This window comes from Pseudorasbora parva, chromosome 2, assembly GCF_024679245.1.
Source record: "Pseudorasbora parva isolate DD20220531a chromosome 2, ASM2467924v1, whole genome shotgun sequence".
Taxonomy (NCBI): Eukaryota; Metazoa; Chordata; class Actinopteri; order Cypriniformes; family Gobionidae; genus Pseudorasbora; species Pseudorasbora parva.
The window spans coordinates 41399920-41417133 of NC_090173.1; the positions used below are offsets into that span (position 1 = coordinate 41399920).

The 17214-nt window shown below is 39.8% G+C and overlaps 1 protein-coding gene across 9 annotated transcripts in view; it reads right to left on the reverse strand.

Moving 5' to 3' along the window:
* The window catches only part of axin1 (axin 1), a 64425-nt gene that overhangs the window by 2491 nt on the left and 44720 nt on the right, over positions 1-17214 (reverse strand). For 6 of the 9 annotated variants that reach the window (XM_067420431.1, XM_067420413.1, XM_067420404.1 and 3 more), the window contains 8 exons: positions 16813-16953; positions 9172-9268; positions 5838-5975; positions 3038-3579; positions 2395-2565; positions 1974-2222; positions 919-1026; positions 158-307 (listed from right to left, as the gene is read on the reverse strand). In XM_067420431.1, coding sequence (XP_067276532.1) covers positions 158-307; positions 919-1026; positions 1974-2222; positions 2395-2565; positions 3038-3579; positions 5838-5975; positions 9172-9268; positions 16813-16953 — 1596 coding nt within the window. The remainder of the gene's footprint in view (positions 1-157; positions 308-918; positions 1027-1973; positions 2223-2394; positions 2566-3037; positions 3580-5837; positions 5976-9171; positions 9269-16812; positions 16954-17214) is intronic. The other 3 variants (XM_067420450.1, XM_067420467.1, XM_067420458.1) reach the window with 3 other exon arrangements.

Below are 17214 nucleotides of genomic sequence, written 5' to 3' on the forward strand. Positions count from 1 at the left end.
TTTTTGTATTTCACAGAAGTAAGTTTGGAATGACATGAGCGTGAGTAAATGACAATCTTACATTTTTGGTTGTACTATCTTTTGATCATCTTAACTAAACTCTACAGATGGTCCTCAAAATATTGATGCTATGAAAAAAAGGTGCAGAAGGGTTTACCTGTAGCTCCCTTTCTTGGTTAGCAGCTCCTTGAACTGCCCCAGTGTGACGATCCTCCCTTTGACGGACGTCCTGTACGGGATGGGCTCTCCACAGAAGTAATATGCCACGGTGATGTTCTCACAGGGCTGCTTCTTCATATTCTTATGCCTGCAAATGAACCGAAAGACACTTAAAAAACAAACCAAAGCATTCGTTTCAGAATGAGATGGGATAAAATGGTGCGCTTTGCTTTTATAGCAAACAAAATGAGAATTATGATGTCCCGAAAGGATGTTTGGAGCAGAGCCGTATTTGAAAGCCCTTGTACTGGGTTTGAAGTGGACACGAGTGCTGGTGGGAGGCAGAGGCTTGGTTTACTGTTGCCAAGTAAAATGAATTCCAGATGTCTGACAAATGTTCCTCAGAAGAAGAAAAAAAAGCATTGGCACTGTTGTGCTGCTTTCATCTCATCCACACCAAAGCTTTGATGTCACTAAACTGCTTATCTGCATTAGCTCTCCTCCAGCTGATCAGTGGTTAAGAACACCAGAATAACACTTCACTGCAACCAGATCTGTGAGGAACTACATGCTAAGACTGGTCAGTCTAAATTATACTCTTAAAAGCTACACACAGGAAGTGTGGATAGTGCTACACACAGAAGCATTAGTGAACTACATGAAGGCACAGCCCTGACAAACACATGCAAATGCATGTTTCGGTAGCATGGGATGGTGAAAGGAAGGGCTACGCTCTATGAAGAAGTATTGGGAACATACTCGGACTCGGAGAGCTCCGTGTCGGAGACGGCGGGCACCACACTGAGCGTGGGAAACAGAGCGGGCCTGACAGCGGTGCGACCCCTCTGGATCACCTCCATCACATACCTGAGGAACAACCCCGAGTTAGACACACCAGCTGCTTTCGCAGGCTCACATTGCCTCATTACACGCATGCACCTCAGCCAGCCACAATGTGTGCGGGAACATGTTGACTAGAAGGAGGGTGGGGAAAAGGACACAGCCTTGCATTGTGCATTATGGGTAATTGATGGGTCACCAACAAACATCCAATAGAAAGAAATAGAGAATAGTTAAAATAGTTTAAACTGGCATTAAAGTTAAGAGATAATTTAATGACTCCAAACTGTAAAGGGGTGGAACCAGAAAGTATAACCTAACATTTTCCTTGCACCTCAATATTTTAAATAAAAGGTTAGAAAGATAGAAAGTACGCAAGGAGTAGCATCACATGACCGAACTGGGTGAACGTTGCCTATGTCAAATTATTTTACATTTTAAGAGACTTAGTCCTCCACACAGTCATGGGGGTCTAAATGGGTCCTTTCTATGACAATTTCTTGTATTGTTTTTCCCTGCTTGTTTCAGCACATTGGTCTGCAAGTTTGATTTCTTCTTCAAATATTCATAATATTTAAATAAATCTAAATTATTTAAGATTTAAACTGAACAAATTTTTAAAAGTATTATGAATATTAATGATACAACTATCACTACCTACTACTACAAATAATATTAACAACAATAATAAAGACCACGCCAAACTACTTGAGGCTTTCTTTTCTAGAAGTTCATTCTTTTAAGATGTTTCTCCCCCATACATTATGGTATTAGAAAAGTTTCACCCCTAATATCTTTGATGTTATGCTCTGCCCCAAAAATGTATTTAAATTCAGAAATCTCAAAGTTTTAAGTACTTTTTGAATAAATGATTCAGACCAAAGACTTGGCATTACTGAGCCAAAGGGAAATTACCTGTGATCATTTTCATGCAATAACAAACCAGGCCACATTCTATGGACACGTCCTCTCACCTCTGCTTGGCCTGCAGCGTTCCAGACTTCCTTCTCTCTTCCTCAAGCCGCCTGCGTGCCTCTTCCAGCTGTGTGAGGGGGTTGGGGGCTGGGTTGGGGGGCATGGTTGGGTCCTGGATGAAGGGATGGGAGGGCTGCACGTTGTTGCGGAGCTGAGCCGTCACCCAAGGGTGCACAGCCCCCGGCCGCTCCACCGAACTGGGCCTCGACACCTCGTGACTCTGAGCCTTCTTGGAGCCGGAGATGCTGCTAAAGAATAAGCAAGACCAAAAGAGCCTTTACAAGATTCATCTTGAAAAATAGTGCTATTTTACAATTTTGCATAATTTCTAACAACTATTTGAATAGCTTGGTCAGACATCTCCATTACTGATTAATGTCTTGCATCCTCTAGATTATTACAATAAGAAAGGCTTCTCACCCGTAAGGGCTCCTCTTATAGCGTCCAGCTTCCTTCTCACCCTCCATCATCCACTGAAGTATCTTCTGGTTCCTCTCCATATCATCAGCGGGCAAGGGCTCTCGCATTTCAAAGTTTCGACCATCTTCTCCTTTTCTGACAGGCCGTTTTGACAGCGTGCTGCCTTTACTGCTACAGTAAGAAACAAGAACTTCAAAATCACTGAAGGGCTTCACTAAATATTTCCAATATACACCAAAATTCAAAGGTTTGGAGGCAGCACATTTTTTTTTTGAGTGGAAATAAATGAATCCTTGCTGAATAAAAGTAGACAATTATAATGTTACAAAAGATTTCTAGAATACTTAATTATGTCACATTATGCTTCAGACACTAATGATCTTAAAAAACAGCTTTGCGATCACAGGACTAAATTACATTTTGAAATGTATTCAAATAGAAAACAGTTATTTTAAATTGTAATATTACAATTTTTGTAATATAATAACAATATTGCAGTTTTTTAAGTGTACTTTTGATCAAGTAAATGCAGCCTTGGTGAGCAGAAGAGACCGTTCAGAAACATAAAAAAAAAATCTTAACCAACACCAAACTTTTGAATTGTACTGTGTATGTATGTATGTATGTATGTATAGACACATACCCATAACCCATTGGGTCAATGCCGTTGGGACCGACGCTCATTCCATCTGCATAGTTGCGCGACTTGGATCCATAGTGGTGTTGCTCCATGTTCCAGGCTAAGCCCCCATGCATCTTCATGGCTTCCGCCTCCACCTGTTCTTTGGGCTTCCCACCATAGTGTGTGTGGTGAATGTGTTTGTGATGGTGCAGGTGCGCCGCCTCACCCTTCGGGCCCAGTCGAGCCTGGTGCTTGCCTTGACTAACAGACGGCGGCACCATGATCCCGGGAATTTTGGCCGCGGGCAGCCCGTCTGGGGAACGTGACTTTGGAGAGTGCCGGCCTGTGCCTGGAGACTGACAGCCAGGGGTTTTCATGACACGCTGCACATGCTCATCCAGGATGCTTTCGGGGTTTTCCTCATGTGCATCCCGTAGCTGTAGCCCATTGTAGCTCATTTCCGAATAGCGACCTCCATAATGCTGCATGTGGACCGCAGGAGGAATTCTGTGATTGGCCAGGGAGGGGGCGGTGGAGATGTCTGCATCGTCACCTTCTTCTTCCTACAGGACACAGAGATTATTCAATAATGACAAGATCTCAAATGTTTCGTATGAAATGGATCTGAAAATAAATAAATATATATAGACAAGGAAATCGGGCCAGATGAGCAAGTGTACTGCAGCAAACAATAGGCTGTAGGATCACTGTGCCGTAACATGTTTGAACCAGCAGATGTCGCCCTTTCAAGCTTCTATTGATGGGCATTTATTGTGGTCACATTCATATTGCTCAAAACATAAGTTTAATATTCATCTTAATCATGCAAGCAAGCATAGACATTTGATAATAAATAAGCTGACATGTCTCAAGATATTATAGCACTTAATTTTAATGGCTCGCTTTGATTTTGATTTTACTGGCAAACAACACGGAATCCTATTCGATAAATTAAGTTTTAAATCCTAGTCTGGTGACTAAACTACATTTTGGTCACATTCTGTATTGTTACATTTAAACAATGAAAATGTGTCGCTATTTCTATGAAAACAGTCATGAACGAAATGTAATTAACCTGTGTTTCCACATACAAACTCTGCAGTCTTACAGGCTAATTACTGGATATATATCTGAATAGTATCCAACATATTGTAGCTTCCTTTTGTTCCTGCAATTGTTTTAAGCAATACTAATTTAATAATAATTTCAACTTTTACATTTTGATTGTAATGTACCATTACAATTATTGAACTTTTTTCATGTGGGCTAAACTATGCACAGTTTTCTTCATGAATTATCTTTTCTGCTACTTACTAATTAAAACTAATTTTAGAAATAGATTATCAGTCCATATGAATATATATTTCACTTGACTGCTGAATTGTCAGTTCATTACAACAGCACTGTTCAGAGGTAAAGGGGGTATATGTATGGGGTACAGTTTTTTAAAATTTTTAATTAATTTATCTATCAAGGCTGCAATATATTCATATATTTCTTTTTCATATACATGCTGTTCCTTCTATTCATCAAGTGACCCTGAAAAAAATAATTTCGCATCATTTCCACAAAAATATTAAGCAGCACAAATGATTTCAACATGTATAATGTTGATAAAAATATTTCGAAATAGAAAATATATTTTTTTTAAATGGTAAAAATATACATAAAATAACAAAACAGTTTTTTTTTTTACAATATTAGTTTTTAATGTATTAAATAGTGATGAATAAATACAGCCTTGGTGAGCATAATTAAACAAAATGTTTTTAAATCTTACTGAGTTTTAAAAGCATGTATCATTTTAATGTTTATTTGTTAACACAAGTAAATGTGTTCATTTCCAACAAATTTCCTTCCCCATCAAAGGTTCCTTTTCATTTGGTTGTCTCCTCATTTTCATAATGGAGAAAGTCAATAAAACCAAACCCACAGCAATGCTTTGATTCTCTCTCCAGGTAGTGAAGTCCAAGGAGATAAGGAATTCTGAGCATTTGGTTTGTGCATAATTTGTTGTTGTTGAACAGCTGTGCAGGTCAGCACTCTGGATGATCTTTGACAGATCATGCCAAAAAAAAAAGAAAAAAAGGGGAACAAATCCAACCGCAATGGGAAGACCATTCCAATTTCCACTGTGCCGATTCAACCTCTAAAAACTGAACCATCTGAAAATGACTGCATAACACCCCAGAATGATGATTTCAGGGTTTATTAAAAATGGCAAGGCTCAGTTGCTGGCAAAAACATGTTTAACTGTCAGAGTCAGTCCTGCTCAGTGGACCAAAGAGAGAAAGTGCTGCATTATAGAAGACAGTTGCTCATCTGATAAGAAAACTTAAAACAAGTTTGCTGAAAGCTGAGACACCGGTGAGAATCTCAATTAAGAGACAAATGACATTCCTCTTTCGGCTCTTAATAACTTAAAGTCACTGTTCTGTGACAGAAGTTCCTCTTACAGGAGGCCAAACTACATAAATAATCTGCCTTGAGACTTAACACCTGGCTTTGAGTGGGGAAAAAGATTCCCATTTGCGGTGTGCGCAAGCATTTCTTCACGCCCCGACTGACTTCAAACAAAGTCATTACGCTGAGGCAGACTAGCAAGTAGCTCAATCTCGGCAGGTGAATCACCTGACACTGAAAAGAAAGACGAAAGAAATGAGCAGAGTCCCCTTGATAAGACTTGGAGTCTTTAGAACACATCCGACTGTGTCGCTCGTGATGAGAAGAGGCACAGGCCTCAGTGTTTGATCTGTCTGCTATAGCTTGAAATACAGTAGTGACGTGACGATTCCCTGGCATATTTGGTTTCTCTACTCACCAGTCGAACCCTCTTGAGCCGCTCCTCCAGTTTTTCTTGCGCCTCACGTTCCCTCAGAACACCCTCCAGCCTGCTGATCAGCTCCGCCGCAAACTTCTCCGGCTCAACGTGAATATCCTTTGGCATCCGGTTTGTGCGCTGATAGAAAGACAATGTGAGTCAGTCCTCAAGGTCACCATTTACATTTAATGCAATGCTCTGCTGATTAAACAGGTATGTGAAGAGGAAATAATACATGACCGTGTAAAATGCAATATTGAAACCAGGAGAACATTAATACAGGCAATACAGACGAACACATTTTTGGACAACGTGCAATGTCCACACACTACAATTCCAGTGTAAAAGCATCAGCTTAAAAGGACATAATCAAAAGGCAACAGTTGACAATACATGTTCGCTAATACAATACAATATCGTTGATGTTACTTTGGTCAATAATAGATCCTTTAAACAGGTAAACAGTTGCAGGCATGTGATCAGCTAAAGACGAAAGATAAGGAAGAGTTTGGAAGATGGGAAGGCAACTGAAGCACGTTGCGTTGCAAAATGCGAATGATAACCCTAACCCTACTCGCATTTGTTGCTTTGGACCCTGGTTAACATGCTTAGGGTGGCGCCCAGAGCTTTTGCAGCGCTGTCAGAAGCAATCCGTGCATGAAATAAATTGATTTAGTAATTGTTCACATTGACAGGTTTTGAGAAGTCAAAATGTCAATGTCAATCACTGTGAGTAACTCCTGTATTTGGTACACATAGAATAACAGGGATCACGGGATTCACTCCTACATTTATATTTGGTTGTTGCAAAGAAAGTCGTTAATTTGAACCGATTAATGCGTAAAATCAAACCAGTGTGATTTAAATGATGTTTATTTATGTTTTACTGAAATGTAATGTTGGTGTTTAGGTCAAATTCATGAAATTAATTCATTTTGGTTTTGGCCTAAAAGTTTCAATTTGGCACCTCAGTACTGAAAATCTTTTTTTTTAAGTACTTGGATAACGATATATATATATATATATTGAAAACAGATAAATAATTTAGATAATTTTTGAACATTCAAACGAAAAATTAAGTATGAAGTAAACTACACCCAAACACTCTGCCCTCCTCTAGTGTGTCGGCTGCGTCGGTGTGATCTCGTGTCCTAACTGAATTATGCCTTATTTGAAACCTCATGTTAGAGGAAGCAGTCAGAAAACATACAACTGGACAACATGAATCCAAAACGTATAAAAAGGAGCTGACTATCAGATAATGATTCTTCATCTGAGCAGATTATGCGTCACAGGGGAAAGATGCATAAAGATCTTTATTGTACCATTTTCTCTTCTAAAACCAAAGAAACTCCAAACAACAGACATGCAAGAAATGTATTATTCCAGAAGTCTGGAAGGAGAAAAAGAGAGACGGGGGAGGAGGACAGACACATGAAGAAATATAGTTGCAGGCAATGCCTGGACAAGGTCCAATAAAGACCTTACAGGAGCCGTTAAAATTTTGATTACAGGGCCAAATCTGATCTAAAGTCTGTTTCAGCTTTCTTTGTTCTGGCCTTCTGTTTGCTTAAGATTCATCAGTCTCCTCCGCAGCCCACACGGTTACATGCCCAGTGGAACTGCAGAATCTGTCAAGACTTGACAAGGCGTTTTGGTTACTAACACTGCCTCCCTGCCGCAGACCACGCTTACAGAATATAAGATAGCCTTTTAAACTTAACAGAGACAGAATGGGAAAATAGAACCAAAGGGGAGATCCAAGTGAGAGGGTGTTAAAGGTTTAGAACCATAAACATAATGTCTATGTAATGTACAGCAAAAGAAAACTTGAGAAAGACGTAGCAATAAGAATTAAAAGGTCAACGGTTCAGCTAAAAATGAAAATTCTATCATCATTTACTTACTTAATGTTATTCTATAATCCATATAATGTTCATCATGTTGAACAAAAACGTGCCAAGTCGTTCACTCTACTATTTTTAGAATGAATCTTAATTGAGGAACAGGCCAAAATTTGTCATTAGTTAATGACTAATGCATTCTACAGAGCCCCTAAAGGGACATGGTTATATGATTGCCTCGGAATTCACTTATCTCGTGAAGAGAGTAGGGTTGTAACGGTATGAGATTTTCACTATATGACAACAGTCTCAGGAAATATCATGGTTTCACAATAGTAAGGTATAAAACATTTATTTATTTATATATTTTATTTATGCTCACTGATGCCTGCAAATTATAATTACCCCAACTGTAACTGAGAGAGAATGCAAAAGCATTAAAACATATATTTTTTTCACCCATCGCTCTTTTTTTTCTTATACAAATCACCATGTCCATTTAGGGGGTTCCATAGAACACATCACTTCCATTCCGAACATAGTATTAACTTCAGACACATTCTGGTTCTGAAATCTGATTGGCTGAGAGCATTTTCCAGCCATGCAATATTCTACTAATATCACATTTCACAATTTTTACGCTTGTTGCCAGATCTACACTGGCAGCATTTCTCAAAGCGAGCATTAATGGCAGGAGCAGCAAACCGACTACAGTTTTACAAACATCCTGCTAAACATAATTTTGAGTTCAATTAAATAAAGCAGTCGGTTATTTAGGTTTAGAACAACATGAGGGTGAATAAACAGTGATCGAACATTTTCAGTTGAATTCTTTTTAAGAAATCTTCAACCTCTACATCGTTCGATAATCAGATATTGGTGCGCGCACAGAGAAATCAGTAAAGAGTTTCCAGTACGTCATGCATGCATAAGCTGAAGTGTCTTCGCTGCCGCCACAGCTTTCAGTCTCTATAGGATGAGTGAAAGGCCCCGGTGAGGGGAAGTGTATGTTTGCTCTGTTAAATTGGGCTCCATCTCAGAGGCTCCAATTATGCTGGAGCTGGTACAGTGGGAAAGCCGAGCCATCAGAGGGGGAGGATTCACATCTGCTGGGGCAGAGCTGACGAGAGCATCAGGAACGCTTTAGACAGCACACTCGCGCTCTCTCACTCTCCATCAGCTATTCGCCGGCACATGATCAAAGCTCCCCAGCCACTGCTGTGCATCTTAAGAATGCACATTCATTTTAGGGGCGATGGGAGAGACAAGGCAGGGGGAAGAAAAGAGAAAGTAAGAATGACAGGGAAAGACCAGAAGATGATGGACGGAGACAAGGCACAGAGAATAAAATAAAAACAAGGAATGGGGGTGAGAGAGAGAGAGAGAGAGAGAGAGAGAGAAAATAAAAAGGTAGAGAGAACACACACACATATACACACACACAAAGTGTTAAGTCAACAAGGTGTTCTGGAAATCCAAAGCATACTTACAGGGATATGAGGTAGTGGCACTCGCCCATTAACTTTGGCACTTTCGTGTATCTCACGTCGATGCGGTTTACGATACCTATAAGGTGGAACTCCATCTCTGTAGGGAAAAATATAACAGGGTTTTAATACTAAACCTGTGTCAATATATAATCATTGTTCAGAATCATCGTCTTCTACATAACACTTTTTGATTAGCCAATGGTGGATGGAGTAAAGAAATAAATTCACTCAAAAAAAAAACAATCAAAAAATAGATGTCAATTGTCACTTCACTCACCTGTATGACTTTTTTTTCATCAATGGAAAACAAAATGACATGCTAAGCAGAATGTCTAAACCAGAGTTGTTAATGTTATCTAAGCTTAAAACTATTACAGATTGCTTTTGGTCATTGAAATGACAATAAAATGTAATATAAATATTAGAGGAAAAACTTGTTACAGTTAGCAGACAAGGCAACATTTTATTTCAACATTTCTTACAAACTGACTAAAACACACACACACACACACACACACACACACACACACACACACACACACACACACACACACACACACACACACACACAAAATAAGGTTCCATTTCTTAACATTCGCTAATGCATTTACTAATATTAGCTAACAATGAGCCATATACACGTCAGTATTTATTGACATTAATGTTATATAAAAATAAAACATATTTAATGTAACTGAGTTAACCATGAAGTAACCATCTTTTGATCTTAATAGTGTATTAGTAAATGCTGAAATTAACATTGGCTGAGAATAATAAATGCTTTAGAAGTATTTTTCATTGTTAACTAAACAAATAGAATCTTGTTGTAAAGTATTACCGCAAAAACTAATAAAAGACAAATTACAAAGATTAAAATTAAAACGTAAAATATAAAATGAAAAGATATTTCAAATGATTAAATACTATAATAGTACATACATTTTCAAATGACACTGGTCTAAGCTGCTCTATTCTATACAATGAAAGTAGATGGGGAGTATGGCTGTAAAGTTGGGTGTGTCAGTCCCTGGTCCCATTCACTTTCACTGTATGAAAGAGAGCAACTTAGACATCCAGCTAAACATCTCAGTTCCATATAACAGAAAGTCATATGGGTTTGGAATGACATGAGGACAAGCAAACAATGGCAAAATGGAAAAATATGGCATGCAGTCCCGAATCTAACAAGATCACTTTTATGATTTTTTGGGCAAACCAGAAGTTCAGAAGTTATAAACAAACAAGCAAAGCAGTATGTGGCCCTGCGCCAAAACACAGCACGTAGGCTCAGGTCATGCTCACGATGACATGTACCAAGTTTGGCTAACTTAAATTAGTTTGCTATTATTTAAGAACGGTTTGAAGAGTCGACTTGAATTCCATAACTTTTTGTCTCCATGATCTAGTTCAATTTGTCAAAATCGGATGCAATGGCAAAGGGGGAGTTCGAAAAAAAAGGATATTTTTAATGACAGAAAATGTTGTCGTCGCTATAGTGACAGTATGGTGACTCTCTTCTTTGTGCCAAATGTCATAAGTTTTCTGAAAGCGGTTCTATGAGCTGTCATAGACTTCCAGATAAGAATAATAATAAGAACATCAACAACAATTCCAATATGCGCCTACGCACCCTCAGTGCTTGGCCTCTGATAATAATTTAGCGTGCATAGAAGATTGCTTTTTTTTTACTCAACCTTTTTTATAAACAATGTTTACTTTTAAACAGCATGTAGCCTTTAAATGGTTAAATTGATTATTTACTCATAAAGATTACCATCATAAATAATAAACTTAATGAATTGAATTTAGGTTTTTTTTTCCAAATAGTTAAATAAAATAGTTTCAACAGATTTTGCTGTGGTAGCAAAAAAGGTACCAAGGACCAAAACATTTTAATGATATTGGTACCGACTTCTGGAATTTAGTTACCCTGACATCCCTTCAAACGGAACAGAAATACATAATCATGTTTCGGTTGTTCCACTCCAAGTCGTGTTGGATTTTTTTTCTAAGTGTAACGCAGGGTTCCTTATACTCGGTCCTGGAGGGCCACTGTCCTGCAGAGTTTAGATCCAACCGTGATCAAACACACCTGAATAAGCACTGTTTGATTAGGGTTGGAGCTAAACTCTGCAAGACAATGGCCCTCCAGGACCGAGTTTGTGGAACCCTGGTGTAAAGTATGATTGGTCCATCATCTATCAATGTTTTTCATGTTCATAGAGCTAGTTTGAGGAGTAACAATATAGGCTAAAATCTCTGTACACACAGCATGTCTACTAATGGCTGTTGTTTTGCATGTTTGGCCAATCAGCGTACATTTACAGCACTGGTAATTCCTACTGTGCTGGGTTAGACTCTACTCTGAAGAATGAGCTAATTTAGTTTCGCCAAAAGGCGTTCCTTTAAAACTAAAATCGCTCCCAGTTCCTGCTGGTAAGTAAACTTGTGATGAAACACGTGAGCTGCACGTCAGTGGTTTTGCATGAGCTTGCTAAATGAAAAATGTTACCTCACTAGCATGTGTGACTTATAAAGAAAAGTCAGTTCTACAGAAAACAAAAAGGTGCTGTTGCTTTGTAACAACGAATGTGCGCACTGCATACACATCCTTGTGTGAGAACAAAACTCAAACTGCAAAGCTAAAAGTGATTGCAGGTGTTTACGATTTTGTTGTGGGACTGAAAATGCGAAAGCATCCATCCCCCCGTTTGACTGAAGCCCTGGGGCAGTGGCAGCGACCGCTTCAGAGCATGTTTGGGGTCCTTCATTGACACACACAGGGAGTCTTTAATCCCCTAGGGCCCTGCTGTGGACCCCCTGCATCTCTGCCTGGCAAACAGCTGATAATAGCCTCTAATCTAGCCCACTTCAGACACATGTTTTTGCCCTGATGTGCCTTTAATGTGTTTTTTTTTTTGTCAAACACGGATCACTGATGCCATCGCTGAACTCGGCACACTCCCTGTTGCTGCCCTTCTAGCTAAAATGCCTCTCTAGTCAAAACCGAAATGAACATCCAGAGGAAAAATGCATGTTTCTGCTAAACGATAGTTTGATGATGCAGTCACATTTAACGTCATTCCAGGGTAAAATCCTGGAAATTTCATGTGTGAGATTTCAAAAGATTTTCCCATTCAGATTTCGCAATGAGTTCAAGTTGTGTTTCCCAAACTACGATGTAACTCACTGCTTAATTGATATAGTACGATGCATCAGAGAAACTAACTGTTTCCCAAATTGTTTGAACTAGGGATATCGCAATCCGATCCACGGCATCATGCCAAGACTGGCCCAGAACGCTAGATTGGGGAGCGGAGAAAAGAAATATGATCCGATACCTATCCAACACAAACCATGGTAAAATCTAGCTTAAACCATCACCTAAATGCTTATATTAGGAATGATCATATTGACCGTTTAACCGTTAACCGATAGTAAGAATTTTGACAGATTAATACTATCAGATAAACAGTTAAAAGTTGTTGTTTTTTTTACGCTTTTGTTTGTTGCATGGTTAAAGAAAAATATGCTGTATTTGTTAACTCACAGAGCACGTCGACACTTGCAACCACACATGCCGACACAGACATCTTTTGCAAAATGAACTAATGGGAAAGAAGAAGACACACAGCAGCGCGGGTGACGTCAGGATGTTAAGCGAGCTCTCTGTTTCAATGTGTTTCCCGAGTATTCGATTTTAACTTGGCCTATTTTGCAAACAAAAAGATTCTTGTCGATTTCCTTAGTGGCTTCTTTTTAGCTGAAGCCAAAATGAGTCCACACTTCAGCTCTGTATACTGCAGGAGCGGAATAATGCTATCGTCTTGAGAGCTGGGTTTGCTAATGTAAACACTAGTGATTCACGCGCTTCTCCGGCTCCGCGTCAGTTATACGTTCTGAGATAGCACTGCCATCTAGCGGTTGGGTGTTATACAGTCTGTGGATTAAACCGAACACAAAGCCACGAATCTTGGGTGTAAATAAATAAATATATAAATATCGATACAGTGTTTTTGAGAATCGATACAGTATCGCCAAACATATCGCGATATTCACGTGTATCGATATTTTCTTACACCCCTAGTGACTAGAGGCGAGAGAGCAAATGCAAGGCCGTAAACACTGCTCTCAAGCTGCAGATCCAGTCGTCCGTGAACACTAATGTCGGTTATAGTCCGCGCCGCGCTCCACTTCATTCCTCCACTTTGACATTAAGCGACTTCAGCGCTTCAGCACAGCAGTCTGGGAAGGCAGCGCTGCATTTGAACCGATTTGAACGCAGAAATGCTTCAGTCGCATCGCAAAGTGGATCTCCACACTCCAAGAAGTGTGTTTTTGACGGAGCCGTCCCAGCGATAAAGGTTCGGTCCTGCTTTTGAAGCAGCCGGTGAGTGAAACTGCTTAAATGTCTGTGCTGTTGCTTATCGTCGCGTATGTAAACATTAGTAAATGACACGATCGCGTGCTTTGTCATTCAAATGCGCTAACGGACTTCATTGCTGTTCTATGTAACTTATAACGTTACACTAGTCTGACGTGCAAAACCGTTTTGCTTGCTACTAAGGTTTGGTCGCATACAATAGTCCATAAACCGAATCATGTCCTTATAAACTGAGAGTAAAGACAAATGTTGACAGGCCACTAAATACAGTACATACCACAGAGACGGCCGTCCTGCTGTTGCTGTTTCTATTTCAGCCTCCGAATTAGATTCTGGATCATATCTATTAGCTGAGGTCGATAGCAAGGGCTTCTCCACGCTTGAGGACGTCACCGCTTTGCGCATTCGTCATTCTTTAGCTCCGCCCACTCGATACGCCTCCAGGTGCTCGGTTTTTTCCGGAAAGACTCGGTAAAGCCCATATTTCTTTTACAAATATAATAAAACTAAAGACTTTTCGGAGATATGAAGGATGCAATATTACTCTATAGGTACTCAAGATTGACATGAGATTGACTGCCCAAAAGGACTAAAAAGTGAACTTGGCCATGTTAGTATTTTACAGGCTTGAAAGGAAAACTTATTTTTAATGTGCTCTTCCCCTTACAACAATGCACGGGCAACGACTGAAACCACACATCATTTACAGCACTATTATAATCGTGTTCTCATTGTAATGCCATGTACATAACAGGACAGATTGGTGCTGCACATTTTATTTTTCATGATCCAAGTGATTACAGGCATCACTGCGAGTTTTCAAATGGAACTCAGCCATCTTGAAGGACATCTCAGTTCTCTAAATGCACCACGAGGAGGTGAGGATCGAGGAGTGAGGAGGCTTCCTGAGGAGTCGTGAGCGAGGATACACAGGTGTAGCCTGACGTGGTACTCAATTCTAGTCAGAATATGAGTCTGAAACTGCTCCATTGGGCTGTGATTATGGGGCGTGTTTTAACCGAACCAGGAAAGACCTCAATTAGATAGACCTACAACCAATCAGAGCAACGAAGCGACGTCAACAGAGTTCAACTTTACTGTGTTGCCAAGTCCGCGTTTGATTTTCCCGTGGGTTGTTTTCTATGTCTGCGGGTTAAAGTGACTATTATGTGATATATAGACCCATGCCATGAGTGAGAATTTTAGCAGAAAACCTTGCCAAAATAACACACATTTTAACCCCCAAATACCATTTTTTTCCTGGAGAACCCCCCCAAAAAGCTATTGTTTAGGGCTAGTAGTTGGCGGGTTTTGTTGTAAAAACTTGGCAACCCTGTCTGCACGCGCGCTGAAATCAGGCTGGAATAAATGATTTTTGCCGGTGTTGTAAAAAAAAAAAAAAAATGATGATACTCAGAGTACTATGCATGTACAAACAAGCTCTCCGTTTAATATTTGAATAAATATAATCCATGCCCCTTTGATGACGTGCATGATTACGTTACTGTTTATCATCTGTCCGTCATCGTCTAAAGCCCGCCCTGATAATTTCATTGGTCCGAACAGTTTCTGTTCAGAGATAATTACTCCTATGGAGTGAGGCCGGACCGAACTGCCCAACCTAAAAATTTTGTGAGTGGGGCTAAGTTCAGCTGGCGTCCAGGCTAACACAGGTGTATCCTTTGCAGAAGTGTTTGATCGACTAAACGTCACGCACACATTATTTCTCCTCACCCTCTACATCGTGCCACAGTTTATTCATTATTATACATGTTGTTTACACGTACAAGACACAACTGTTTGTCAAATAACGAAAATTGGCACTTGCAGAATTATATCAAAAGCACAAGAAAATTAAAGAAACAAATAGAAACTAATACTATACAACGAATGAACAGAAGTTAATAACTGGGAATAATTTGTTGTTAATAATAACTGGTAATATTGAATAGAATATGGACAAATGTGGTATTTTGTGGAGGTTGAAGCTTACAATATAAATAGTTCTCTCTAATGTTCAAGAATCCCGACTCTCTAATATTCAAGAATCCCGACTAAATCCAGCGGTGCAGTCATCATTAATTTTTAACGCTGCTTTTAACTGACGTTAAAGGGAGCGAGGATATATAATTTCACTTGATTCAATTCCTCCGTCCTTGTGTCTTTTCCTTGCGTCCTTCCCTCGCATCCTAAAGGGGTGGAGCTAAGGCACAACAGGCTGTTAGGAAAGGAAGCTAGGAAAGGAAACGAGGATGTACAAATAAGAATTGGTAAGCACTAACTAAATCTACATTGGTAACAATGAAACTTGGCACACAGTTGGCTACCGATGCTTTGGGGAAACGCACCCCTGATTGGTTTGAAAGAGAGAGCTGTGCTTTGTAAAAATTTTGCTAAAATTTTGCTGATGTGACTGTACCTTAACATGGAATGTGAGTTGGCTGCAGTTTAAAAGTACACATTTTAAACACATTAAGAGCTTTACATGTATTACCACTTCCACGAAAATGAAGGGAAAATCATTTAATCAAAATATTTTCTCCAGCCAACCACATATTCATGTCAGCCATTTAATTGCATGAAGCCAAATATATTATGGTAGCCATGAAATAGAGTAGACAAATTTGATTACACCTAAGGCAGAAGGACTGTTTGTTCTTTTATGCGCTCTTATTTTTTTAGGCCTTGTTTGTTTTCAATATTTCATTTCCTGTTCCCTTCTGTAACCTGCTTGAGTAGACTACAACGTGAAGGCCATTTCCTTTGTTTTCAGGGAAAGTTAATTTGAAGGAAAACAAGTCAATGCCTTCAAATTACAGCCTGCAGAGCCTCATACCTCCCAATTTGAAGCTCTATAATTAGCATAAGTAATGACATTTAGAAGCTTTCATTGGTGTGGATAATGAGCAGATGGTCCTCCTCAGAGGAGAGCAGATTTGTTCCTGTTCCCAGAGCAGAGCTGGGGGGAAATGGCACTAATTCTGCATGTATGGGACACTGCTCTGAGACCAGCCTCCACTAACAGCTGCCAATGGCGTTATATTGAGCTTTGTCTGAGCATCTTTCGTTTCGATTGCTGAAATATCTGGGCTTCTGCAGAACTGGCTGCAAGTTTTTTGGAGGAAAATCCTGCCAAATTGACTCGGGACGGTGTGGTGAAATTGAATCGCTCTAAGCTCTCGGATGGAATGTTCCGCCAGCTTGCGGTGGTGAGAATGGATCTGTGTGTATTTGTGTGTCTATAGATGTGTACGTACACACTGCTGTCGGTCAGGGAGAGTGTGTCTGCATCACTGGACATGCTCTGCTGCTCACTGTCGTTGGCACTGGTGGCAGGAGCCAGCGCGTAGCCGGTGTTCACGTAGTACGGATTGATGGGCTCCCTCCATGACGCGTGTCTGTTGATGAGAAATGGGACAGAGGAGATTCCTGTTAGACACGTGATGAAGAAAACAATACTGGTCACTTCAGTGAAGCAACACATTGCATTCATTCATTCATTCATTCATTTCGAAGTTTCAGACATAATGGCACATGAGGAATGCTCAGCTGTTTGTAATCAGTGGATGATCCCTTTCTATGGCTTGACTGTTGGTTTCTTAAACTGACCAGTAAGATCACATTTCAATAATGCAACAGACACCATTATTGCAGACAGA